Raw genomic sequence first — 26,378 nt, 5'->3', positions numbered from 1 at the left:
AGCAATCACTCATTTCAAACAGACGGTTTTAAATCTTGTGTGCATATGGGGCTCAGATGGGGAGGGCAACTTTCTTATGACTTCAACTCATTCAGATTATTTCTGTTTTCTGCAGGCAACTTCTTACAGAACTTCCTTGGCAATGGGCTGGATGATGACGATAGCCCCTCCCCCTCCACCCCCAGCCTTACTAGCTCCTCCCACTCCCAGTGTGCATCTCTCCCGGAGAGAGTCATCGACCTTGACTAGCATCGGGGGCATCAAGATCACATCTCCATCATCACGGCTTACCCGTGACCAAAAGTTAAAAAAATCTTTGTTGTTGACAATATTCTTGCGATTACTCGCAGACTCCGAGATTTTCATCAGCCTTTACTTAATGTGTTCCGGAACTGATAAACGGTTTCTCTTGTAGATTGTTTCTCTCTCTGCACACCAAATCTTTATGTCCATCTTTAAATATGTAGTTGCTGTGGTTTTAAAGGGGCAGGGGTCTTGGTCAGATTGGGAGATTCTGTTCATATTGTACTGTACACTTCTCTTCTGCTGTTGGATGTTATTTGTGAAGATGTTCTCTAGAGCTTGTTATGATGAATTTGTTCCAGGTAGATTGCTTGTCTTCAGGAATTTATTTGGTTCTTTAAAACTAGGCAAGCAATTTAAAGTTGTATGATTAAATGTGATATTACATGTACTTGTATATAGAGTTATTGTTTTGATTGTACACATGTAATCAATGAGATTGTGTGTTTTCATTTTGTTAATTGACTACCTGTATGTACGTATTCCTTTTTTCATTGAAAGATTGTATGGGTATGATAAGGACATTGTCTTCTTTTACATTTCTTAATCTTTGTGTTTTGGGCGAATGAAACGTAAAATATGTCAGGTTTTGGTTGTTAATTTGTCTCAGTTTTAATGGATCTTTCAGCAGAGTGACATGCTTGGACTGGGTGGCCGAGTGGTAACGCACTTGCGCTCGGAAGCGAGAGGTTGCGTGTTCAGGCCTGGGTCAGGCCGCAATTTTCTCCCCCCTTTCCTAATCTAGATGGTGGGTTCAAGTGCTAGTCTTTCGGATGAGACGAAAAACCGAGGTCCCTTCGTGTACACTACATTGGGGTGTGCACGTTAAAGATCCCACGATTGACAAAAGGGTCTTTCCTGGCAAAATTGTATAGGCATAGATAAAAATGTCCACCAAATACCCGTGTGACTTGGAATAAAGTGTAAAAAAAATTCCATCTCACACGGAATTAAGTCTCAGGGCTTGGAAACATGAATACACGCATGCAGGAAAAAAAAAAATGGGTAGCGCCGTATACTGTATGGCAGCTCGCTTTCCCCAGGGAGAAAGCAGCCCGAATTTCTGTGAGGTTACCCTCATGGACTATATAAAATCTTATCTCTCTTATCTTATCTTGTCCAAAATCAAAACTAACCAGCAAGAGAATTTCTGGGCGGGGTTGTTTTTTGGCTCACATCATTTTATGAGAGTCTATGGATTGATTATTTTCATGGTGTCGTGTGTATGTGCTGTGTGAAAAAAACGTGAAACAAAACTAGCATTTGACCATATTTTAACAATTAAATACTTTCTGTATGCACCATATTTGCTATGCTGGTGAAAAAGGGCAAGACCTTTCCAGCACAGTATATTCAACTTCTCAACTTCCTGGCTTTACCCACACCGACATGTTAATAACACATCACACTGAGCAGAGAAATTGTGTACACCACCATCATGGTTGTCCCACAATTTTGTGTGGGTTAAATAATGACATAAGATTTAGATATGACGTTCAGTCTGATACGATGAAAATGTTTAAATTTCATCTGGGCTGCAGATTTAACCTGAGTGCGCCAAGTCTTCTCTAATAGTCAAAATTGTGTGCGGATCTGTAAAGTAAACATCAGAACAGAAAATCAAGCAAATACCGTAAAGTACCTTGTAAGCGCCCACCCCCCTGTGCACCAATTCCGACCCAAAGTAGGGGGTGGGCGCTTACTAGGTACTACACCCTATGCACGAGCAGTTTTCAGTAAGAAATGTGATCTTTGATCTCTTCGTAATCATATCTTCTTTCTTTTTTCATCTTCCATTGTTTTTCTTGTTCGTATTGTCATTAGAAGAGTTTAGGGAGACAAATGTCGTCGCATCCTTTTCTTTTCTATTTTACTTGGCCAAAGACTGTTTTCGGCAGAAAGAGAGAGAGAGAGAGAGAGAAATCAGAGAGAGATCACAGAGAGAGAGAGAGAGAGATCACAGAGAGAGAGAGAGAGATCAGAGAGAGAGAGAGAGCTTCTTCTTTTCCTTTCCGGCCTGGTGACGTAACAGGGTATCGCGATTCTCTCGCCATTCTCGTATCCTTTTTCTATCTACCCCAAACTCACTTGTTGTTTGTGACACATTTCCATTGGCGTTATTAATCAAATAGTCAAGAGCTGACAGCTTATTAAATGCAACGGTGTACGATTTGATCCGCGGCATCTTGTAATCATTGACTTGCAGGCGTTTGATATGGTTTGCAAGAGCGGAGGGAAATCATTCACAAAACTAGCAGATCAAGTGCGGAATTTTTATTACCCCTGATTTCAATGGTGCAAAGTGGGGGGTGGGCGCTTACAAGGTACTATACCCTATGCACGGTTTTGGACTAAAAGTGGGGGGTGGGCGCTTACTCGATACTGGGCGCTTACAAGGTACTTTACGGTAGATTGACATGGGATTTTTTTCATAGTTTGGGCATTTTTCTTCGAGTACAAATAAAATGCATTCCAATCTATGTGTATGTGTTTTCCTTTTCTCACAGGAAGGTATCTCCGAGTATTTGACAGTGATTTATCAGGTTGTGCACATCAGTGTTCTGAAGAGAATGTTCAGCATTTTGCTGTTCGACACCTGTACAGGTCTTGCTTTTAATAAACTGTTTTAACCCAGATATTCAAACCCAGTTATTCAAATACATATGCATTGTGTATTAACTTTATACTCAAACGTGTACTTCACCTACTGTGCTGGTGCAGCAGTCTACAGGCAAGTAGCCTTTCAGCTAACTGATGTGTTTTTGTAGTTCTTTCTCACATTTAGCTTCTTTTGACCCTTATTTGTAAACAACAGCTTGGGGTGTTGAAACCAGAGGCAGTTCTGAAAGAACCATGTGGAGTTTTGACAGAACTTGCACTGCAGTGAATCCTCTCACTGTTCAGTCTGTTCTGGGGTGTTGTCAACTTCTAAGAAGACACATGATTATGGAATTGAGCTTTGTGCGACATCCACACTTTGCTACCATTTGGCAGATTTGAAATCAGGTGCGCATTGAAACACTGGGTACAGATGTTCTTGCCAAAGTTTTTTGTGAAGGGATGAGGCCTTTTTTTGTATGGCACCCCAACCAGGGATTTTAAGATTGCTGTGCATCTTGCTCAACAGCTGTTGTTGTTCTGGTGGGGGGGATTATTATCGAGCCAGTTTGTTTTCTAGTAGCGTTTACATGCATTTTATACTCAAGTTAATGAGTGTAGTTGTTCATATATATATTGTTCAAATGGTATTTATTTTAGTTATGATTTGTGTTGCATGTATTAAATGTGTGTTTGGCTGGGTTTGTCTGATGAATTCTCAAGTTAGTTTAAAAGATGGATTTTCTTTGCACAATTTCAGATTAATTCCTTCTGTGTGATATCTTCCGAGTGTCTTGTCAAGTATCGGCTTAAATACTTGCATTACTATGAAACATAATGAATTATATAGGCTTTGATTAGGTTGCTTGCTTTCAGGTGCAAGTGTGTATAACTGAGTGCATGAATTCATAGATGGGGATAAGCTTTGTCAAAAAATAAACTGGGTTATTGAGGTGCCTAGTTGCTCTAGCTCACAGGCCTGAATTACTAACAACAAAACTTGCTGCTTTTTAAACCAACAGGCTGCGCAGATCATTAGGTAAAGCCTGGCTGCTTTATCCCTGATGATAGGACAGGACTTGTAAACATGATGTCCTACTACTTAGATTTTTGAGTGTGTGATGGTATTGCATGGTAGTGTGTTGTGAAACTTGTCAACCAAAACAAGTTCAAACTTTTCAAAGTAATGTTTCACTTTTATTTCCGATAAAATTGAATGAAAACCCTTCTGGCGAAATTTAATTTCTCTGTGTGGGCGCATGTGTGTGTGTGTGTCATCATGCAAATAAACAATGAAGCAGCCCTGAACCTTCAGCGAATTGGTTCTCTATATCAGTATATGGTACTCTCACAAACCACTGATCATTGACACGCACACTTTCTCCCCAATACACTGGCACAACAGAATTTATGACTCATGTAATGACCACCTGGACAAGGTGAACAGAATCAATGTTGACAGAAGAATGTATGAAAGTGCATCATGATGATGACCAGTGCAACAGATCATTAACAAGATGTATCACATTTGTCACAACATGGTGGGTACTAAGTGCCTGTCACAATACAATTCACCTCTATTACAATGGTACACTATTCACAAAGTCCACAATGATTGCTCCCATTTCTAACTCCAAAAATCACACCATTCCTGGACAAACCAAAACAAAACTCACCCCTTGCTTACAAGATCAAAGTATAATAAATATCCACATTATCCTTTTCTCTCCAACAGTTTGTGCTCTTTTTGATGCGGGCACTGTATCAACCCTTCCTCTTGAGAGAGAAGAGGATGGCATTTGGAAAAAGTTCCGTTATGAAAACACAACTAGATCCACGATTGGTCAAACAACAAAGCTAGCAGTGTTATCTTGATACCACTGAACAAGCCTGCTCATCAGCAATCTGGTATTCAGCAACTTGTTCACAACTAACACAAAAATACCAAAAAGACTGATGGGGAAAAAACCCATTTCTGCAATCTTTTTTCCTTTCTAGCAAGAGGACATTTGGTTCTTGCTTTTCTTTCAACTTCAAATGTCTGGGTTGTGGTGACAATAGGAATTTCATTCCATATTATCCTATCAGTCCCTGATCAATGCAGTAATTAAAAACTTAAACACCAACACCACCCTTTTGTTTTCTATAAAATACAAGAAACTATGTTAAAATACTATAATTCAGTGTCAAGCGTCAAGAAAAGACCAGGCTTTTAAGATACAACTCAAAACGGATTTGTATATGTGCACCCCACATAAGACGAAACATCACAAGGATTCCGCGATCAATGATGCCTGTGCTACTTCTTAGTACAGTTATGTCAATAACGTGAACCCACCATGAAACAGTGTTAACCACGTCTGAATGTTTACCCAAGTTAATGCCATCAAAAGAGGACTGAAGTGACAACAAACAGACATAAGTTCAAGTGTCCTTTGTGGACATCAAGTCATTGACGGGGTGTACTGGTGCTCAAGGTTCTCCCACTTGACTGGTCATGGTCCTCAGAAGCTGGGCGGGGGAGGGGGTGGAGGGGGAGCAGGGTTGACTGGGGGCGGGGGTGGGGGTGGCTGGGACCCTGGTTGACCTGGGGGCAAAGGGGGCTTGCCGCCCTGTGAGGGGGGTGGGGGAGGGTTGAACATCATGCCCATGTTTGGCGCTTGCTGCATGTGTTGCCACTGTTGCTGCATCATGGAGGTCATGTTGCCGGCAGGGTTCATGTTGCCAGCAGGATTCATGTTGCCTGCGGACATGTTTGGCATGGGAGGGCGGGGAGGCTGGGGGAATGACATGGGGGTGGGGGGCATGGAGGGGTTGAAGGTGTTGTGAAATCCCGGGGCAACCCCCTTGGGGCCCATGCTGTTAGCCTGGCTGTTGGCAGGAGGGGGTGGGGGGACGCCCATAGGCTTGCCAGCACTGCTTGTCGAGTTGACGGGAGGCTGAGGCCCGCCGGGGGACAGTGTTGGGGGTCGTGGGCCCATATTGGGCATGCCAGCTGGCAGGTTGCCCATGCCGGGCATGCCAGGGAAAGGAGCCAGAGGTCTCATGTTGCCCATGGGTGGAACCATCCCTGGGCCGCGAGGACCCATGTTGCCTACCTGTGGGCCCATGTTAGGGTTTGGTGGGGCTGCCCCTCTTGGGCCCATGTTGCCACCCTGCATGCCCATGTTGCCACCCTGTGGACCCATGTTGTTGCCACCTTGTGGACCCATGTTGTTGCCACCCTGTGGACCCATGTTGTTGCCACCCTGTGGACCCATGTTGTTGCCACCCTGTGGGCCCATGTTGTTGCCTCCCTGCGGGCCCATGTTGCCTCCCTGAGAGCCCATGTTGCCACCAGAGTTATTTCCACTGCCACCTTTGTTGCCAAAGTTGGCGTTCATCCAGGCATTGAAATTGGGAGGAACATTGTTCTGCTGTTGCTGTTGGTTCTGATTGCCCTGCTGAAAGTTGTTCCCTGCTGGGTTCTGGTTGAAGCCGGGTCCACCCTTCTGGTTCATGTTGTCGCCTCCTGACCCCGTGAAATTAGGGTTCATCCCTGGCCTGAAGCCTGCCGCATTCTGGTTACCGTAGCCCCCTGCACCCTGGTTGCCCTGGTTGAAGTTGTTGGGGTTCTGGTTGAAACCTCCTGCTCCCTGGCCGTTCACATTCCCACCGTTCTGGTTGCTGTTGAAATTTCCTGCTGCATTCTGACTGAAGTTTCCAGGATTCTGGTTGAACTTCTGCTGCTGCTGTTGTTGTTGTTGCTGCTGCTGACCCCCCATTCCATTGCTCACATTCTGAAAGTTGCTGGAGGTCATGAGGGGTTTGGGCGGGCCAGCACCAGCACCGGTGGGCGTTGCAGCGTTGTTGGTGTGCATGTTCATCAAGGACGGCAGCGAGGAAGACGAGTCCTCTGCAGAAGGAGCATCGCTGAAGCGTGATCGACGACCTCCCTCACGGTCTGGACGGCTATCCCTGCGGTCGCGGTTGCCAGAGTCCCTGTCACGTTCTCGGCTTCCTCCACGGTCCTCCCTCCTTGAAGAGAAGTCACTTCGGGAGGAGAAATCATTTCTGGAGGAAAAGTCACTCTTGGGAGCTGAGAAACGCTGGTCCTTGTCACGCCCACGCCCTCTGAACCTCTGGCGACCTGCAATTGTACAACTTATGTTTAGGGGTCAATACTCAGCTGTGAAGAAGTTAGAACATCATTGATACGACGAGCCAAAAATCACAGAGCAGAAGCTCAAACCAGAAAATGTTACAGAACAATTCAAAGGATGAAACGAGGGGAAAGGACTCGTACAGGAAACCAAAGAAGGCCAAGGAAGTGAGGGAGAGGACATGGGCATCAACTTGAGCAAGCTGGCCCTGAGAGAAACTGAAACTCCAACTCCCATGTAACCTTCTCCTTCTTTCCCCATGGTAACAAAACCCTGTTTGTCCAGCAAGTAAAGGTTCTGACATTTGTGATACCATGAGCCTGTTGGTCTGGCAAGTTCGAGTTTCTTTATTCTAGGTTTATCTCTAATGCGTTTAGTTACAGGCAGAGTATAGCATTGATCTAGCAAGTTTACAGCTGTAGCCACATCTCTGACCACCCATGAAGTTGCGAGCAGAATCTACCTACTGGTCGAGCAAGTTACAGTTGTAACTGCTTCTCTGATCCGTGACACTGCGAGCCAATCATCCATAGCTCTAGCAAGTTTAAGGTTCTAAGTTCATCTCTGGCATTTGAATTTGTCAGCAGAATCTTCCCAATGGTTTCGCACGTTAATGTCCTCAGCACGCTTTTGAAACAAGCTGCTGGCAAAATACCGCCTAGTATAGCGACTTATGTTTCCAAGTTCATCTCTGGTCTGTGAAGCTCTGAGCAGTCTCTACCTGCCAGTATACCATGTTAAAAGTTCTAATTTCTTAACACGTCTCTGACCTACTAAGCTGCAAGCAGACTCTATTCCATCTAATTCTTAAGTTCAAATGAATGAATTCCAAAAATAAATGTTGGGTTTGTATGGGTTGTGAAACTGAATAACCTAGTATTTACTTATAAAAACATTGGAGGGGCCAGTCACAAGCGAGGGGGGTTTGTTTGTTTGTTTATTTGTTGCTTAACGTCCAGCCGACTACGCAGAGCCATATCAGGACGAGGAAGGGGGGGATGAAGGGGGCCACTTGTCAAGCGATTCCTGTTTACAAATGCACTAACCCATTACTTGTGTCCCAGCAGGCTTTAGTAAAACTAAATTAATACCTACTGGAAGATTACCAGTTTCCAGTATGTTAAAATAGGCTTAACCTATCTACTGCTGGACTTACATCAGAACACTAACAGATTAAACTATACATGAATCGCGAGACAAGCGGCAAGAGAAGAGATTTTTGGAAAAAATACAGGTGAATGAGCAAGAAGGCAGAAAAAAGAAAAGAATTCATGAAGAAAAAGAGAGCATGACAGGAAAGAGGAACCAAAAATCTACCTAACAGCAAACTAGAAAGCTCCTGCGGTTCCAAAAACAGGAGGGGCCTTTAATTTCATAACCGCAGTGCCCCACTGCGGGAAGCGAGGGGGGTGTCTGAAACATGTGGACAAGAGCACATGATAATTCATTTGTCTGAGCAAAGCAAGGTTTTTCACTCTTTCACAACCGATACAACTCAACAGAGTAATTTCTGAAAACGGTCCATTTCCAAGCGTGCCCCTCATCAGAGAAGCTGTGGGCTGACTCTACCGTTCCATCACATTTTTGGAGTTCTATTTCCAAGTGTGCCCCTCACCTGAGAAGCTGCGTGCCGACTCGGCCAGCTGGACCAGTTTGGGGTTGACCACCTGCTTGGCTTCCTGCAGCACTGCGATCAGTTCCGGGGCCTGCTTGGCGTTGTTGGGGGTGAAGAAGGTGTAGGCTGTGCCCGTGTTGTTGCTGCGCCCCGTGCGCCCGATGCGGTGGACGTAGTCCTCAGAGTTGTTGGGGTAGTCCAGGTTGATGACAAACTTGATGTCGTCCACGTCTGTTGTCACCAACAAAATCAGTGTTAGTTTTGGCGCAATGGTCAACGTTAAAGTGATACATTGGCGTGTCAACCTAGCAGCGTTGCAAGCCACAGACCACAACCCTACTCTCAGCGTCTGCCAGTGTTACAAAGTGATTCTACAGCTGTGAAACAATATTTTGTGCTTATCTGCTTTTAGAGACACAAGAGACTGTTCACTTGTAGTCCAACACAAACAGCACTGTTTTTCTTCAGTCAGACTCCTCCACTCAATTCAGCTACTTGCAACACTGCTAGCTTGACTGGAAACACCATCAAAGATCAAGGGACCCCCATCCCCCTCAAAATAGAAAGAAAAAGATGCACATTATCTCAGAGCTTTTCGCTGTTCCCACCACGCCATCCCCATTTATTCTCTTTTCCTCTTGAAAACCTGCCATGCATGTAAACTGCAAGAGCACAGATGAATTCATTTCGTAAACACTTGTCTGTGTCAGTAGAAAAAGGAAGAAATGCCTGCCTAGAATTATATTTACGGTCACTGTAAAAACTAATATGAACAATACTAATACTGCTTCATACATGCATGTTTAGAAGGATTCGGTTGTTATAAATGGGGAAATTTGGAAGACAAAAATGTGACAACAACCTACTCCTTTCACTTGAAGTAATTTTGCTGATTATTTTTTTAAAATGTCATTCCCAAGAAACTTACACATCAAATGTACTTACCTGTTGCAAACAAACAATTTACCATCTTACACTTCAATTTAATTAACTACTAACCATAATACAAAACAGTAAAACAAAATACAAAGTAACAATATTCCTGCAATGTTAAGACTTTCATGCCAAATCAGGAAGGCAGCATGTTTAGATAATTTTTTCTAAGCATAGAAGAACAGTCCCATAAAAACAATTATTAAAAATAAGTCCCGTTACATTTAATATATTCTTTTTTGTTTCCAATCACTGCAGATGCCAAATAAATGAACATGTTCAAATAGTGTTCAAGGAATGTGCCTTCATGATTTGGTAATTGTTTTCAATGATACATCAGTTCATGGTAAATTTCATTTTAGTCAACATAATAAATGAGTGAATCCTGCAAACAAAAATATGTCATTCTTTGAGAAGTAAATCACACACACACAAACTCCTGCAAGAGAAACAATTTGCAAGTAAAAATAAGGACATTCAAAATGGCATTGTTAAAACTGGCCTGTAGCATAATCAAAATTCTTGTTTAAATACAACATTTAGGGGAGTTTAGGTTTCTTCCGCCTAACGATTCCAACCCACACAAGAGCTAAATCAGTAAATGGTTTACCATCTTTCAAAAAATAAACTAAATGCTCAGATGCTGCTGAAAAAACTGTTTTCTTTAAACGTTAATCCCTTTTCTAAGAACATTATCCCTTACCTTCCTATCTCTAATGTCCTAAATTAGTACATCCCAGCTGGGTTCCAGACTATCCATTAATTTAGCAACTCAAGTGGATTTCCCAAGCTGCAGTAATTAAATCCTACTCCCAATTACACTCTGTCTTTTTCCTATCCCAACTGATGACATCCATGACCCACTGTAAGCAACTATGACATTAGGAAAGACAAAACATCCCAAATCATTCACAGTCAACCAAAGGTCACACACAGACACATATGTACTTCACATTCATGCATCATCATTACCCTTGAATCATTCACATTCAAACATCATCACTCCCCCTTCACACACACTCACAGCCATACTCATTCATAACTCCATGCTTCCCAAACGACCTTTGTAAACTGCAGGCAGGGGTTTTGAAGTTTGGTTTCTTACCATTTTGTTCTCTTGGCTGAAGAACTGAGACATATCACTGAAATTTCGCACAATTCCCATGCAACATTCAAGCAGATGCAACTATCAAGGAATGACTTCAATTTTCATTGAACGCAGAAGATGACTTCCTTTCAAGTCAATTTTCAGCATGTCTCTCCTTTTCCAGATTAACCAAATACTTCTGACTGCGACCCCTGCCTTGAAACGGACCTTGGATAACCTTCACATTGGTTTTCTTTCACCCTCCATCCACGCTGACAAAACACAAAAACGAATCAAACTCAAAGCTTGATATATGAAAGAAACTACAATCTGTGTCAGCCAAAATAAGCAGCAAAGCAACGCAGTGTCCGACATGACCGGAGACGTGGGTGGTGGTGGTGGTGGTGGCAGACCGAGCACCGCCCGTCAGCTGTACGGGTGGCCGGCCAGGTGGTGTTATGTAAGTAAGGGTGGGCCCCACCCCGTCGCGTACAACTGGGGTGAGAACTGCTGACTCCTGCAATTGCCTCACACTGCCGTCAGTGACACTCGGTGCCAGCGACGTCTTTCACGGATACGCTTTACGGGGCTTCATTGCGTGTACAACACAGCAATGATGTATGGGCGTAACAAATTTGAAAATGTCAATTTTCATAAAAGATACATTCCTTCTGGTTCAACAACCCTGTACATCAGCACAGATCTCACCAGGCTTTTACGGAAGATAGGAGCATTTTTCAACATGGTCACACACCACAAATCAACAGCCTGCCTGCTTCTTGAGCACAGTGGGATTTATTTTATGCACTGATCTCACAGATTGACACAGGTTTCAATTCCGAATTTTGTTCAGCCCCAAACTCCCTCTCCACAGAAAGCAGACAGGCTGTGAATTCTGTGTATGTGTCCAAGTGGACTGATACTCTTATCGTTGATAAAAGCCCCGACAGATCTATCATGATATTCAGGATGGCCCACAAGGGAGGGAACGTATCTTTAAACTTACCACTTTCTTTTGGGAAGATGGGGAGGGGTCAGTGGAACTTAAAAGGACATTAAACATAGAAGGGCATAGTGCGTGTGAAAGCGCACAGGAGGTCAGCAAAATTCCACCCAGGAGGGTAGCAACGGGACAGTGAATCGTGGAAAGGTCAAATCATGTTCAGCAAAAGGACTAAGACCACCAGTGAAGCCGTTCCCGTACTTACGCTCCACACGACTTGAACCACCACTGGAGCGGGCCCGGGCTGGGCCTGGCCTGGGCGAGAGAGGGAGAGGCGAGAAGAGAAGGGGCCAGCCAATCATAGTCAGCTGGCCGCTTCCGCTCGTCGCGTCCCCTCTTAGTCGGGCAAGTCATGTCATGTCATGCCGAACCCACGCCTGCTACCCCGCTGCAGCTGCCGCGTGGGTGACAACCTCTGCACGGTGAACAGAAGGAGAAACATTGGGTTGGCTGCATGACCCGCCGCTCCCTGGACCGTCTCTTTCCTCACTCAACTCTTATTTCTTGCTCCTCTCCCTACAATTTTTGGCTAATAAACTTGTTCCAGTTTTGTTCTACCTCAGCATTGAATCTTGTCATCTTTTGTTTTGTTTCCATCTACTTCTTAACACAACATAACCATCATCCCTTCCATGCTATACACATCGCTAATAGTCTGTACTGCTGCATACAACACACCAAAATCAGTCACCATATTAACCAACCCATCCTCACTCCACATAAACTCTGTGAATATCTTTTAATCCAACCCCTTCAATCAATCTCTCCCTGATCCAATTTTACAGAGACCACCCAAACCTTTATTTCATGTTTGTATGACCGCGTTACCATAATTTCATATAAATTATATGTTTTGTGCCCGAGTATCTCACTGTCCAAGTTCCTTCCACAACAGACAGAAAGACCCAAGAACACACTAACTGTCACACACAAATTCATCCACAAGCATGTACACGCACATTAAAACATCAAGAAACTTACTGATGAGTATAGATGATTCCGTATTTTGTGAATGTAACTAAGGCTGTCTGATGTCAACAAACGCACCTCAAATATAATAACCGTGCACATACAGTGGAACCCCCCTTCAAGACCCCCCAATTTAACACTCCCTCCCTTTAAAGACCCTGTTTTCTCAGACTTTTCGTCCATAACCTCTGTAAATTTACCTCCATTTTAAGACACCCTCCTTTTTAAGACCTGGTTTTCTCAGATTTTTGGAGGTCTTAAAAGGGGGGGGGGGGGGGGTGGGGGGGGGTGGGTGTTCCACTGCAATCTACGTCGACACAGAAACTCAGACATTTGAATAAACTATCTTCCACATCAACCTTCTCAACTTGATGAAATAATCTAAAATGGTATATAAATATGTTTTAATTTAGGAGGAAGAAAGTAGACAGTGGTAAAAATGTCTTTGAAGAGCATCACATTATAATCAGATCTGTTTCTTTTGACAGTTTTGTAGTCTTTACTCATCAAACCACACCTGTAAACTCTTAGTTACACACAACCTGAGAAAAGAAACCCATTACCACTGCAGATGGGAAAAGCTGAAAATTCTTCTTGGCGTTCACATAAATAAAGGAAAACAAGCTGAAACAGGACAAGAGGAGACCCCAGAACAAAACAGGGGAACATGTGTGAAAACCATCAATCCATCCTCAAAAGCAGAACTGACTTACCCAAGCCCCTTGAAGCAACATCAGTGGCCACGAGTATAGGCGTTTTTCCAGTCCGGAAATCTGAAATGCAAAAACTTTATGAAAGAATCATGTATGTGTCACTGTACCCAAATATACTGTAAGCAGTAAGGTGTATTTCTCTTTGTTTGGGTTCAAGTTTAGCACTTGTGTACTGCCCGAGTTAAACAAGGTATTGTCAACCTTTCTTTTTTAAATGCCAACCTTAATAAGAAAGACAAATGCAGCAGTGAAAGGCTTCAGAAAGACAATCATGTGAACTAAGACGAGCAATGGTTAACACAATGTCTTACCATTCAAGGCCCAGTCTCGCTCGCTCTGTGACTTGTCTCCGTGTATGGGAATGGCAGACCACCTGTCGCGCTTGATCCGGCGGGTGATGTCGTCCACCTTGCGCTTGGTCTCGGCAAAGATGATCGTCTTGTTCTCTTTCTCCCTCATGATCTCTTTCAACAGCTTAGACAGCCTGGTAGCAAATAACCATGGACACAATAATCATCCATACAGCAACCAAATGATTCAGATTTTCAAATCACATTATCATGACTGATGTTTACACAAGAGGCTACCCTGCAAGCACAGATTTACCAACTTTATATGGATCAGTAGTCACTTGAAACATATCTCACTTGAAAAAAAAAAAAAAATTAGTATTAAAGTAACAGAAGCCTACAATTTGTCAACGCATTACATAAAGTTCAACCCATCTTTATCTGAAGACAGCATTTTGTTTGCTCTATAACTTGCACCTCTTTGCACAAACAAAACCGTGATAAGGACCCCAGTGAAACCAACAGGCTCTGCTACTTCACCTTTACAGCATTTAGAGTTTTACACATACAATTTTTTAACCCAAATGCTCCAGAAATAACCAGCAGCCCAAAACTCACTTTTCCTCTTTCTCATACTCCTGACAGACGTCGATGATCTGCAGAATGTTGTGGTTGGCGGTCAGCTGGAGGGAGCCGATGGTGACCTGCACATAGTTGGTCAGGAAGTCTTCCGCCAGACGCTGCACTTCCTTCGGCCAGGTGGCACTCCACATCAGTGTCTGACGATCAGGCTGACAGAAACAACACAATTTCATTCACAGCTCAAGAATTTTAGAAGTTTGTTTTACGGCTACGGCTCAAAACCTATGTCCAACATGTAAGCCAAACAACCGAGTCTTCCCCTGATTTGCGGCTCAAAGCCCATGTTTAACATGTAAGCATAACCGAGTCTTCCCCTGATCTGCGACTCAAAGCCCATGTCTAAAATGTAAGCCAAACAACTTAAGTCTTCCCCTGATCGAGTACAAGTATTTAGGTGTAGTTCTAGATAACAAGCTAAGCTGGTTTAATCATGTTGATGCTGTTTTTAAGAAGACGCAGTCAAGATTGTTTTTCCTGCGCAAGCTGAGATCATTTCATGTGTGTAACAAGATGCTGTACATGTTTTATCAGAGTATGGTGTGCAGTGTGATGGTGTTTGCATCAGTGTGTTGGGGAGGGAATGCCACTGCAAGGGACACTGGCAGGCTGATAAAGAAAGCGAGTTCTACTGTAGGCCAGAGCCTTGACACCCTTGAAGTCCTTGTTGAAAGAAGGCTTGCCAGTAAGTCCAGAGCTATTCTGTTCGACCTAGGGCATCCCCTCCACGACGCACTGATGGATCTCCGCATCACACGGAACGCTCGGTTTCTCATGCCTAGGTGTCGAACGGAGCGTTTTCGGCGTTCTTTTGTTCCTGCAGCTGTGAGATATTTTAACAGCAACCGAGCCATTGTCCTGGCCACAGACTATCAGTGATGCCTTTTAAATGTACCTCTTAGTGATAGATTTAATATGATTTGATGACTGTTTGACCTTTGATCATAACTAGTGCTGTGATAATGAGCTTTAGCACTGTTGTGATGGTGTTGACACTATATTTTGCCCAATTGAGTCTAACTACCTGATGGCTAATCTACTGTGATACCTGTGATAACTGATGATGATTACTGTGATTGGTTTTATGTGTTTGGTTGGTCTCTTCTTTTGGTAGTGCAATAGCGTTAATTATGGATTGTTGTTATCATCATTTACATAAAAACTTATCTGTTAATCCAAACAATGATATAATTATTGTGATGTTCTTAACTACACTTTAACATGGAATGTATGTAATGTATGTATGTATGTATGTATGTATGTATGTATGTATGTATGTATGTATGTATGTATGTATGTATGTATGTATGTAGGTATATATGTAGGTATGTATGCATGTGTGTCGGTGTGTCAAGTGTGCAAGTAAAAAGGGTATTGTAGTTGTACATATATTACTTTAGATATTTTTTGTTATCATGGGTTTTATGAATTTTCTTCTCTTATTCTTTTATAATGATTAATTAATGACCTATATGTGCTGATGACCAATTTAATTTCCTTTGTTGGATCAATAAAATGTTATGAGTTATGAGTTATCTACGGCTCAAACCCCATGTCTAACATGTAAGCCTAACAACCGAGTCTTACCCTGATCTGCTGGAGGATGATTCTGATCTACGGCTCAAACCCCATGTCTAACATGTAAGCCTAACAACTGAGTCTTACCCTGATCTGCTGGAGGATGGTTCTGATCTACGGCTCAAACCCCATGTCTAACATGTAAGCCTAACAACTGAGTCTTACCCTGATCTGCTGGAGGATGGTTCTGATCTACGGCTCAAACCCCATGGCTAAAATGTAAGCCTAACAACTGAGTCTTACCCTGATCTGCTCCAGGATGGTTCTGATCTGCGGCTCAAATCCCATGTCCAGCATGCGGTCAGCCTCGTCCATCACCAGGTAGGTCGTTCGGCGCAGGTTAGTTTTACCAGACTCCAATAAATCAATCAGTCGCCCGGGGGTGGCGATGCAAATCTGACAACCTGTAATCAGCAAGTCAAGCCGCAACATTAGCGCAATTAAACAAAAGCAACAACTCATTGAACTTGAAGACAGAGAGATAACACCGTGTGTATGTGTTTCTATTGTATATTGCTGCGAGCTCTAGGGAGAAGGGGTGATTCATGAGTGTTCATTATTATTATCATCAATACAATTCTAGCTGTAAATAATGATTTTGATCCGCTAGATGTTAACAATTTCCAAATCATCTTTCTCTAAATTGTCCATATAAAGATACAGGGTTGGGGTCTGTAAGCACAACCATTTGGTCTCATTGTTTGTTTTATTCCTCACCCGAATTCAAGGTTATGGCAACTGCAGCCAGAAACGGGTTACTTTGCAATTCAGCATCCTGAGAAATGTGATGAAATACTAATGCTGGCACATACTTCGCAGACACATTGTACCTCAAAATAAATTAGCACTGATTAGTAAGACAGGTCTCTGCTACTGGTGTATATGCCTTGCCGTGGCGTAGCAGCTTGTGTGCCCTGATGATCCAAAGAGCTATGCCGGCCGGAGCCTTCATAGTGCTCCTGGCAGGTGTAACCACGCCGGACAGGTCTGAGGTGAATGGGGCCAGACTAAGTATACACCCTGGCCCTCCAGGTTGGGGGTTGTGCGAAGGGCTAACAATTCATCCATGGAAAAAAGTACTCGTTACAGAAACGTCAACAAGAGATACAAGGAACATTTCGGCCCTGAAAAGAGGCCCAGGATCGGAGTGCCTGGCGAGCTCTTGTTGGCGGCCTATGCCCCGGACGGGGTCAAAGGCATAAGTAAGTAAGTAAGTCAGGAAGAGACCGCTTACCTCTTTCAAGATCCCTGATCTGTGGCCCTTTAGGGGCGCCACCATAGACACAAGCGGTGCGTAAATGTGAGACCTGACCGAACTCCACGGCCACCACCTGCACCTGCTGGGCCAGCTCACGGGTGGGAACCATCACCAATGCCTGCAACAAGTCATATCCAGTTTCACTACACATCTGAACTTCTCCCAACACAGACCCATTCAACTTCATTACAGTGGAAATTTTCCGAAGAAAATGTTTCCATTTGTATGTAATATTTTAATGGACAACAAAGTGTTGTTATTGTTATTGTTCAAGGCCACATTTTACAGTTATTTACCACCTACTTTTGTCAGTACATTGTGAGACTGGAAAACATGGAAGGTATGAAGATAAATGATTGCTTCAGTAACTTTAACTTTTTAATTCATAACGTGTAATGTTTACTTTGTTAGTTTGTAGCGTGTGTCCAGTTTGAAGCATCTACATGAATACCTCCAAAACAAAATAATGAGAGAGAGAGAGAAATGTGAGAGAAAGAGAAAGAGTGTGCGTGTGTTTGTAAGGGTGTGTTCGTCTGTCACATGCATGTAATCATACTTACAATAGGACCATCTCCGCGCTCCAGGGCTGGCTGATGATTTATGTGCACAATGGCTGGCAAAATGAACTGGAACAAAACAGTAACTTCACATGCTTCAAATGCGCAATACTAAACAAAATAAATTGCAACTGAAGAGTAAAGTAAAACACCAGCAAGAACTAGAAGATCAGCTTCAAATTACATGACAGAAAATGTTGGAATTGTTGATATAATGAAGTGATGACAGATACAACCCAAAAGTATACTGTTTATTGGTAATCAGTCATGTAATCTTACTTTCATGAATGCACACAAAAGCAAACAAGAAATTCCTCCGAGGTAGGAAAAACACCCCCGTTGGTCAAAGGGAAATAACCATTCTCACTGCCACCAACTGAGAAGGTTATTTCCCTTTGACCATTAAGATGTCCCTCTATAAGTCCTTGTAGAATCTTAATCCACCAATAACTCCCTAACCGTGTGTTTGACTGGTGGCAGGTTTCACGGTATTGAGACATTCTATTGACTGCACAATGTGCTCTGATTTCTAACTTGCTGAACCAATTTTCTCAGTGTTTTTTTTTATATGCAATGCACAAATGTGTCATTTTGAATACAATTCTGAAAAAAAAAATCGTTTGAGTTGTTTTGTTGGCATTTTATGCACATGTGTTTGGTAGCGATCGTGTGAATCCTGACAGACGCCATTTCCTTCTGCATGACAGAAGCCAACCATTGATGTGAAAACTGAAACGAAAAGGCACTCAATTCACACTGAATGGTCATATTTGATAGCAGAGCTGCAATATCTAACCATACAAACAAAAACAAAAGCACAAATATGAATTTTGCATTACATATTTTGCACACAAAAAATCGAATCGAGAACTGGAAGCTGTCTGTCCGAAAAACTAAGTCTTCACAGATAAACCAAGTAAGCTTATTTTACCACAAGAAATGATAACATGATTTTATTTTGACATTGAAAACACACCTTTATAGTCTGTACTTCATAGGAAAGCATTTACAATGACCGAAATTTCGCGAAATTCCGCGCCGTGTCCATTTCTTGGAATGTCCGACCGTCGTCTGTCAGGGGTTTCCAACGATCGCTACTTTCACTTTCGTTGTCATGTTCGGGCAATCCTATGCCGTATGTGACATATTACACACTTTTCACAGTTGAGGCCGAAGGCGTGATTTGTGATTATTTTTTCAGGTGAGATTTTATTGTTTTTGTTGCCTTTTTGTCGAGTAATATGCCGTCTGTCAGCCAACGATCGCTACCACACGATCGCTACCTCTTCATGCTCGATCAGATTTTTTGCTTTTTCAATGATTATAGAAGTTTGATTAACGTTTCCTTTGCAGTTCTGGATCGGTAGGGTAAAGGTATCTAATTTCGACATAAGATCTTGGGGGTACCTAAATCCGACCGATTTTCCAAGTCACATCAATGACGAGGTGCGCACGTCATCACAACAGAAGGAATGCCATTCATACACGGGCCATTCATGAACCGGTTGATGACGCGACTTTACGGACCAATCGTTTTGTCGCGAGAGTTATTTGCGTCATCGGCACCGCGGCGCGAAAATTTGCCTTGCAAGTGTCTTCTAAAGTTTTAACGTTGAGGGGGGAATCGAGACAAGGGTGTGGTGTATGTGTGTGTGTGCGTGTGTGTGTAGAGCGATTCAGACCAAACCACTAGACCGATCTTTATGAAATTTTACATGAGTGTTTCTGGGAATGATATCCCCGGACGTTTTTTTTCTTTTTTTTGATACATACCTTTGATGACGTCATATCCGGCTTTTTGTAAAAGTTGAGGCGGCACTGTCACACCCTCATTTTTCAATCAAATTGATTGAAATTTTGGCCAAGCAATCATCGACAAAGGCCGGACTTCGGTATTGCATTTCAGCTTGGTGGCTTAAAAATTAATTAATGACTTTGGTCATTAAAAATCTGAAAATTGTAAAAAAAAATAATAATTTATAAAACGATCCAAATTTACGTTCATCTTATTCTTCATCATTTTCTGATTCCAAAAACATATAAATATGTTATATTTGGATTAAAAACAAGCTCTAAAAATTAAAAATATAAACATTATGATCAAAATTAAAGGCACAGTAAGCCTCCCGTAAACCATCACAGATACGGTCAGGCTTTTACACACAGTACAAACACCCTTTCATTTAAACACTCACCGATTGAGAACATCCTAGGTGCCCTCCGTAAAGAACGAACAATTTTCAAAGAATTTATTTTTGCGTGGTTTATCTTACCCCTGAGCCATCGTGAACTCGTGTCATCCAGTTTCCCTTTTTCACAATGTAGTCGTCAGTTAGTCATTTGAATGTGACTCGATGTGAGCTTATCTACAATAGCACGTTTTTATGCACGAAACAAACGGCTGTGGTTCACAAGAACTCTAGCGATGACTTTTGACTGTTGAGAGGAACGGCGATATGCACTGTAAACCGTCGTCTGCGACGACCCTTGCGTGACCCTGCTTCCGGGCTTTTCTGATCTTGTCTTGATGAAAAACAAATTCTTTTATGATTAAAGAATTTTGTAACAAGCTGTCAATTTATTATTTAGATTTTAAAAGTTAGGTCTAGCGCAAAAACGCACCACGGTCCAAAAACATTCTGATAATCATCGATCCACGGATATCGACAGTTTACATCGATAGAAGGGAAGTAACTCATTTTTGACCTGAGTTCAGAATGGGTCCAAAAAGTGTTCGAGACAATCTGCAAAATTAATTCTTTAAAAATTGCTCGCTCTTTACGTAGGGCACCTAGGATGTTCCCGTTTGGTGAGCGTTCAAATGGAAGGGTGTTTGTACTGTGTGTAAAAGCCTGACAGTATCTGTGATGGTTTACGGGAGGCTTACTGTCCGGGCGTGATTTCCGGTATCATATTCATAACAGCCGTCCTGGCCAGCACCAAAACGAGGCGCAATTGTTGTTAAGGAGAAGTCCACGAAAATAAATTCTTTGAAAATTTCTCACGCTCGACAGAAAGCAGCCAGGATGTTCCCGTTCGGTGAGCGTTCAAATGGAAGTATGCTTGTACTGTATGTAGACGCTCGGGGAGCTCTGTGATGGTTTACGGGAGGCTTACTGTGCCTTTAAATTTTCGAAATCAATTTAAAAACACTTTCATCTTATTCCTTGTCGGTTCCTGATTCCAAAAACATATAGATATGATATGTTTGGATTAAAAACACGCTCAGAAAGTTAAAACGAAGAGAGGTACAGAAAAGCGTGCTATCCTTCTCAGCGCAACTACTACCCCGCTCTTCTTGTCAATTCCACTGCCTTTGCCACGAGCGGTGGACTGACGATGCTACGAGTATACGGTCTTGCTGAAAAATTGCATTGCGTTCAGTTTCATTCTGTGAGTTCGACAGCTTGACTAAATTTTGTATTTTCGCCTTACGCGACTTGTTCTTCTTTGTTTCTGTTTTTCGACGGCATAATTGGATGACCAAGCAGGCACGGCTACCTACTAAAGCCGTGTTGAGGCAGGCTTTGTTTAGGGATCTTTCTATCCCCCCCCCTCCCTATGTGAGGAGAGTAGTTAGGGTACCCACAGTCTTTGGTGGTAAGCCTTCAGTTTGTGTGCGTCACTTATGTGCGTGTTTTTTGTTGTGTGTTTTTTCCACTTAAAATAAAAGTAGATTTGTTTAACATTCTGTATTCATATATGTATGCAATTGATTATTATTTTATATCAAAATGAGTGAGTGTCTTTTTATGAACAAAAAAGTGTTCCTTGTTAATGAAACAGGTATCTTGGCTCTTCTTGCCGTTTTCTAAATTAGGGGGTATCGATAGTATAAGTTTATTTCTGCCATTAAAAAAATGATAAAGAAGTACTTATCTGTTTTTATCTTGTACACACATAAATACACTTTCAAAACATGTGACTTTTGTTAGTGTATGGAGACCTTGAAATGTGAAAAAAAACATTTCGCCGGCCGGTTTAGGTGAAAATGGCGTTCTGATCAAGGACATCTGCATGCAAACATATAGACAGCCTCAGGCAAGGAACTTTGTTGTGAAAATCTGTTATATGTTTAAACTTTATGTAAATCATTTAGTATTAGTGGTTTTCTGTCTTCTTTCTGGAGTCAGGCTTGCATCAAGTTTGTTTGATAGATTTTCATGTTTTGGGGGCAACTTTCGTTTCGCTTGATTTTCTATGGAAAAAAAGACTCTGCGTATAATTTTTTTCTTTGTTTTGTGAGGTACTGATCCTAATTAATTACAATAACATCCATGTTCACAGTATTTCACAGTTTTATGTTTGACTGGAAGTGTGAGAAAATGGGAAATGGCTGAAATCAATACCGTGAAACCTGCCTGGTCCCAATTTTTGTAAGGACCGTCTCAGGAATGTATAGAACCTGTTCACCAAGTTTGGTGACGATCGGTCCGTTCATTCTTGAGATCTATATGCGAACACAAACACACAAACAAACAAACAAACACATCGACCGAAACCTATACACACCCCTATACCGGGGGTGTAAAGATGAACAATGGCAAACATTACAGAGGACATGCTACTTCCTCACAAAACTGCCCACAGCTCTATGTTACAAAGATGACTGCAAAGCGAAGGATGAAGTGACACTCACACTGAGGGTTTTGCCAGAGCCAGTCTGAGCTATACCAACACAGTCACGTCCCGACATAGCAATGGGCCAGCCCTGGGACTGAATGGGGGTCGGGGCGGTCCAGCTGTTTTTGTGCAACTGATGCATGACGTAATCTGCACACACAAATGTTACCATAAATATACAAATATCAAATTCATGCAATGGAATCCTCTTTCAAGACAAGAAAAGCAAATGCTTCATTCGACTCCCCTTCATCATTCCCATTCCACTTACAGTGGAATCTTGAGAAAAAAAATCTGAACATCAGGTCCGAAAAAGGAAGGTTTCAACTGTATATGAATACAAAATATTTGCTATTTTACCCTCATAAAATAATGTCAAAGAAAGCATTGATTTCCTACTTTATGCCCCAAACTTTATTCTGATGCCACCTGACATATTCATTCATTTAGTGCTTCAATCAGTGACCTCATTTCTGACAATGACATCATAGAAAGTCACCACTAGTCTAGCCAAGACTAAATTACCCCAGACACTAAGTGACTAAGCTGTGACCTAAAATCAAATAATGACATATTTTGATGGAGGACTTATTTTCTTAATAGCTCAGTGGATATGTTTAGTAATGATAGATCTTCTGCAGGATAGCTGCCTGAGGTATGACTGAAAGCCCCCAAGGGGGCTCCGTGCACCTGGAGTTGACAGGTCCAGTCTGTTTAATCAAAATCAGACTGCACTAAATCCAAAGTACTGCAATACTCAAAGCATTCAGAAGGGTGACTGGGTGTCTTACCTGGGAAGCCAGCTTCATCAAAGGAAAATATAGGATTGGGTATCTCTCTGCCATGTACTGTGATTTCCTTCTCAGCATAGAACTGTTGAATCTCTGACTGTAAACATAAGGTGATTCAAACATGAAACATCATTAACCCAGAACAATGAAGTACAGTCAAACCAGCCCTTGCGACCACCTCTTGTTAACCACAGCAACCACCCCATAGTATTCCTGACAATTTTTTTTTGTGCTATATAATTTACTCTTCCATAGCAATCACTTTTGGGTCGGTACCTCAGGTGGTCGTTATAGACAAGTTCAACTGTACTAAATAAGAGTGGCCAGGCAACAGCCATTTAGTGATTCACAGCACTCTTTTAGAATTCACACACCAACAGTTGAAACACACAGAACTAAGAGTTTGATGTAACTTTCACTTCTGCTGGATTTGGACCTAGACATTCAGGCCCAGCTGATCTATTGTCATTTGAGAACAACACAGCCGTGGTGATTCTAACAGTAAGACTAAAGAGACATTCTGTACATGACTGTCTTACCTGAGGACGATGAACAACAGCTGGGGGTGCCTGGTAGAAGTTTTTCTCAAATTTGATCAGCTTGCTGACGTCCCATCGCGGTTTGCGAAGGTTCTGCCCCGGGTTCCCGCCTCTGCCCCCTCCTCCACCGCCACCCCATCCTCCGCCGCCGCCACCCCCGCCTCGGAAACCTTGAAATCCACGGTCACCTCTGTCGCGATCACGATCTCTGCGAGGACTTCTGCTGCGAGATCTGTCCCTATAAGTTATTGTAAACCATGTTACCAGGTGTAATACCTAATATACTGGACTCGCAACGAAATATACAAACAAATGACAATGAACATGTTAGCAGGTGTCAAAATATTGCTTTCTGTTTCTAAATGGCATTGTCAGTTGTGATCTTAAGACACTATGACTCACTTACTACTAACTACTAAGTCATCGTCTTCATTTGATAACCGTTTTACTAATTACACACCCAAAACACAGAAAGACTAAGAACAGGGCATCATCCCAGTAGCACTAGCATTGCCATGGATCTCTTTTGTTCTATCACTATCAGTCTTTCGGATGAGACGAAAAACCGAGGTCCCTTCGTGTACACTACATTGGGGTGTGCACGTTAAAGATCCCACGATTGACAAAAGGGTCTTTCCTGGCAAAATTGTATAGGCATAGATAAACAAGAAGAGCAAACGCTCGATCGAGTCACTTTCGCAGTTCTGAATATTATATGAGGCATCAGATGGACAGGAAGAAATTGCTATTCACAACACAATGAGTCACGTTCACATAAAATTTGAGCCCGGTCACTTTTATAGTTTCCGAGAAAAGCCCAACGTTAAGTTGTGTGTTGCCGAACAGAAAAGGCTAGTTATCTCCCTTGTTTTTCTGATAACGTTTGTAAAAGGCTACAGATGTAAATACTTTGATGTAAAGAATAATCCTACAAAGTTTCAATCACATCCGATGAACTTTGTCACTCAAAGATATAAAATGTCTAATTTTTCCTTTGACGCTGACCTGTGACCTTGAAAAAGGTCAAAGGTCAACGAAACCATCGTTAAAGTGTAGAGGTCATTGGAGGTCACGACTAAACAAAATATGAGCCCGATCGCTTTGATAGTTTCCGAGAAAAGTCCAACGTTAAGGTGGTGTCTACGCCGGCCGGACAGACTAACACTGACCGATTACATAGAGTCACTTTTTCTCAAGTGACTCAAAAATGTCCACCAAAATACCCGTGTGACTTGGAATAATAGGCCGTGAAAAGTCAGATCTGCTGGCCGATGTGAATGCGTGATGTATTGTGTAAAAAAAATTCCATCTCACACGGCATAAACAAATCCCTGCGCCTTGAATATGTGCGCGATATAAATTGCATAAAAAAAAATCCCTGCCCTTAGAACTGTACCCACGGAATACGTGCGATATAAGCCTCATATTGATTGATTGATTGATATCAGTGCCACTGCCAGGTATCATTCTACTAAGTTTTGCACTTATCCCATTGATGTCAAATTAAAGAGTCGATGCCAATGCTGCCACTGTCTTTGAGTGTGGCTCAACCACCTGCTTTTTAGGCCCCTTCTGTCCTACTTGTAACTAGTGTCTTCTCATACTAAAACTTGCTTCCTTGACGAGTGCACTTAGCTGTACTTTGTTATTTTATGTGTTGATATTTGCACAGAGCATACAATGATACTGATAGTCATAGCTTTGAGTTTGATACAGAAAAATCAAGACATGTTTTTAATGGTTCCAAATTCCCGACCGACCCTTTTTTTTATCCTCTCGGCCATATACAGTTGTTTTTACCCTTAAAAGAAAATATATTGAAAATTACAAATTTGATGTTGCAGACTTTTCAAGGAAAGTTGCTCTTTTTGACATCCAGGGGACACCGCTCACAGGATTTTCAATGCATCAGCAGAAACAAATCATGCGTCTGTGTAAATAAATAAACTATCAATTAGATACCCCTCGAAAAATGTAACTGACAATTCCCATTAATTTCGGGAGGCCTTGTCATTCGAAAAATTTTTTTTCTTCTGTGTGCCTCCAAACCCTTTTATCACTTTTAAGTTGTAATTCACGAAAATAATGAAACTAAGGGGATATTTTTGTCCCAATCAGTACAATGGGAGTATTTACTGCGAGCGTTAGCTTTGTTCCTTTAACATTTAATGATTTATAAATGTTAAAATTAATCTGCCTCCCCAACGTTCTTTGATAAATTTATAGTCTCCAGCCCAACAGTCGATCGGTTGCTTGCTCTTTCACTGACTACTGCGTAACTGCCTTGTCTTCCTCCCTTTCATTATTTCAAGCGATCTCGCAATTCGCATGAAAATACAGTCTTTATGGGAATGTCACAGTCAGAGCAACGAGGCGAACATACTAAGTAGGGCAACCTTCGCCATTTGGCATTTCTTTCCACCAGAAACCGGCGTGGTAAAGGAAGGTCAAAATCCACGTGTGATTTCTCCTTGACTAACACGAAAATCACAATACCTCTTCCTGTCCCTGTCTCGATGTCTGTCTCTGTGTGACATGCTACTGGCGCCGTACAGGAAAAGCGAATCGTTTGTCGAATATTGTCGAAATCCAACGGCTGCTACTTGCTGTACTTTAGACAGCAAATGGCGGAAGATCATGATGTGATGTGTTGGCCGTCACCCCCCCATTGAAGACGAATGTGCCGGGATCTTTTCTCCTAAATACGTCAGAATAATATCGCTCATATGAATTAAATGTA

General features: G+C 42.3%; 2 protein-coding genes across 2 annotated transcripts in view; one reads left to right on the top strand and one right to left on the bottom strand.

The window, feature by feature from the left end:
* The window catches only part of LOC138960088 (Golgi to ER traffic protein 4 homolog), a 19,546-nt gene extending 15,417 nt beyond the window's left edge, over positions 1-4,129 (top strand). Inside the window, exon 9 of the mRNA XM_070331823.1 lies at positions 116-4,129. Coding sequence (XP_070187924.1) covers positions 116-249 — 134 coding nt within the window. The 3' untranslated portion in view covers positions 250-4,129. The remainder of the gene's footprint in view (positions 1-115) is intronic.
* On the bottom strand, positions 3,973-26,378 carry LOC138960085 (probable ATP-dependent RNA helicase DDX5). Its single transcript, XM_070331814.1, has 12 exons — positions 26,135-26,378; positions 23,639-23,876; positions 23,100-23,196; positions 22,325-22,458; positions 17,689-17,754; positions 17,105-17,246; positions 16,114-16,274; positions 14,272-14,444; positions 13,675-13,847; positions 13,364-13,423; positions 8,659-8,889; positions 3,973-7,030 (listed from the first exon to the last, which is right to left on the bottom strand). Exons 1-12 carry the CDS (start codon positions 26,275-26,277, stop codon positions 5,406-5,408), a joined length of 3,243 nt encoding a protein of 1,080 aa, XP_070187915.1. The 5' UTR covers positions 26,278-26,378; the 3' UTR covers positions 3,973-5,405.

The sequence above is a fragment of the Littorina saxatilis genome, linkage group LG2 (genome assembly GCF_037325665.1).
Source record: "Littorina saxatilis isolate snail1 linkage group LG2, US_GU_Lsax_2.0, whole genome shotgun sequence".
Lineage (NCBI taxonomy): Eukaryota > Metazoa > Mollusca > Gastropoda > Littorinimorpha > Littorinidae > Littorina > Littorina saxatilis.
This window is presented reverse-complemented; position numbering and strand designations above follow the sequence as displayed.

Excerpts from the sequence above, each read along its gene's own strand:
- LOC138960085 (XM_070331814.1), bottom strand. The coding sequence starts at position 26,277 with ATGATCTTCCGCCATTTGCTGTCTAAAGTACAGCAAGTAGCAGCCGTT. Across the intron at positions 16,275-17,104 it reads GATCAGGGATCTTGAAAGAG|GTTGTCAGATTTGCATCGCC; the intron begins GTAAGCGGTCTC and ends TGCTGATTACAG. Across the intron at positions 7,031-8,658 it reads GTCGGCACGCAGCTTCTCAG|GTCGCCAGAGGTTCAGAGGG; the intron begins GTGAGGGGCACA and ends GTACAATTGCAG.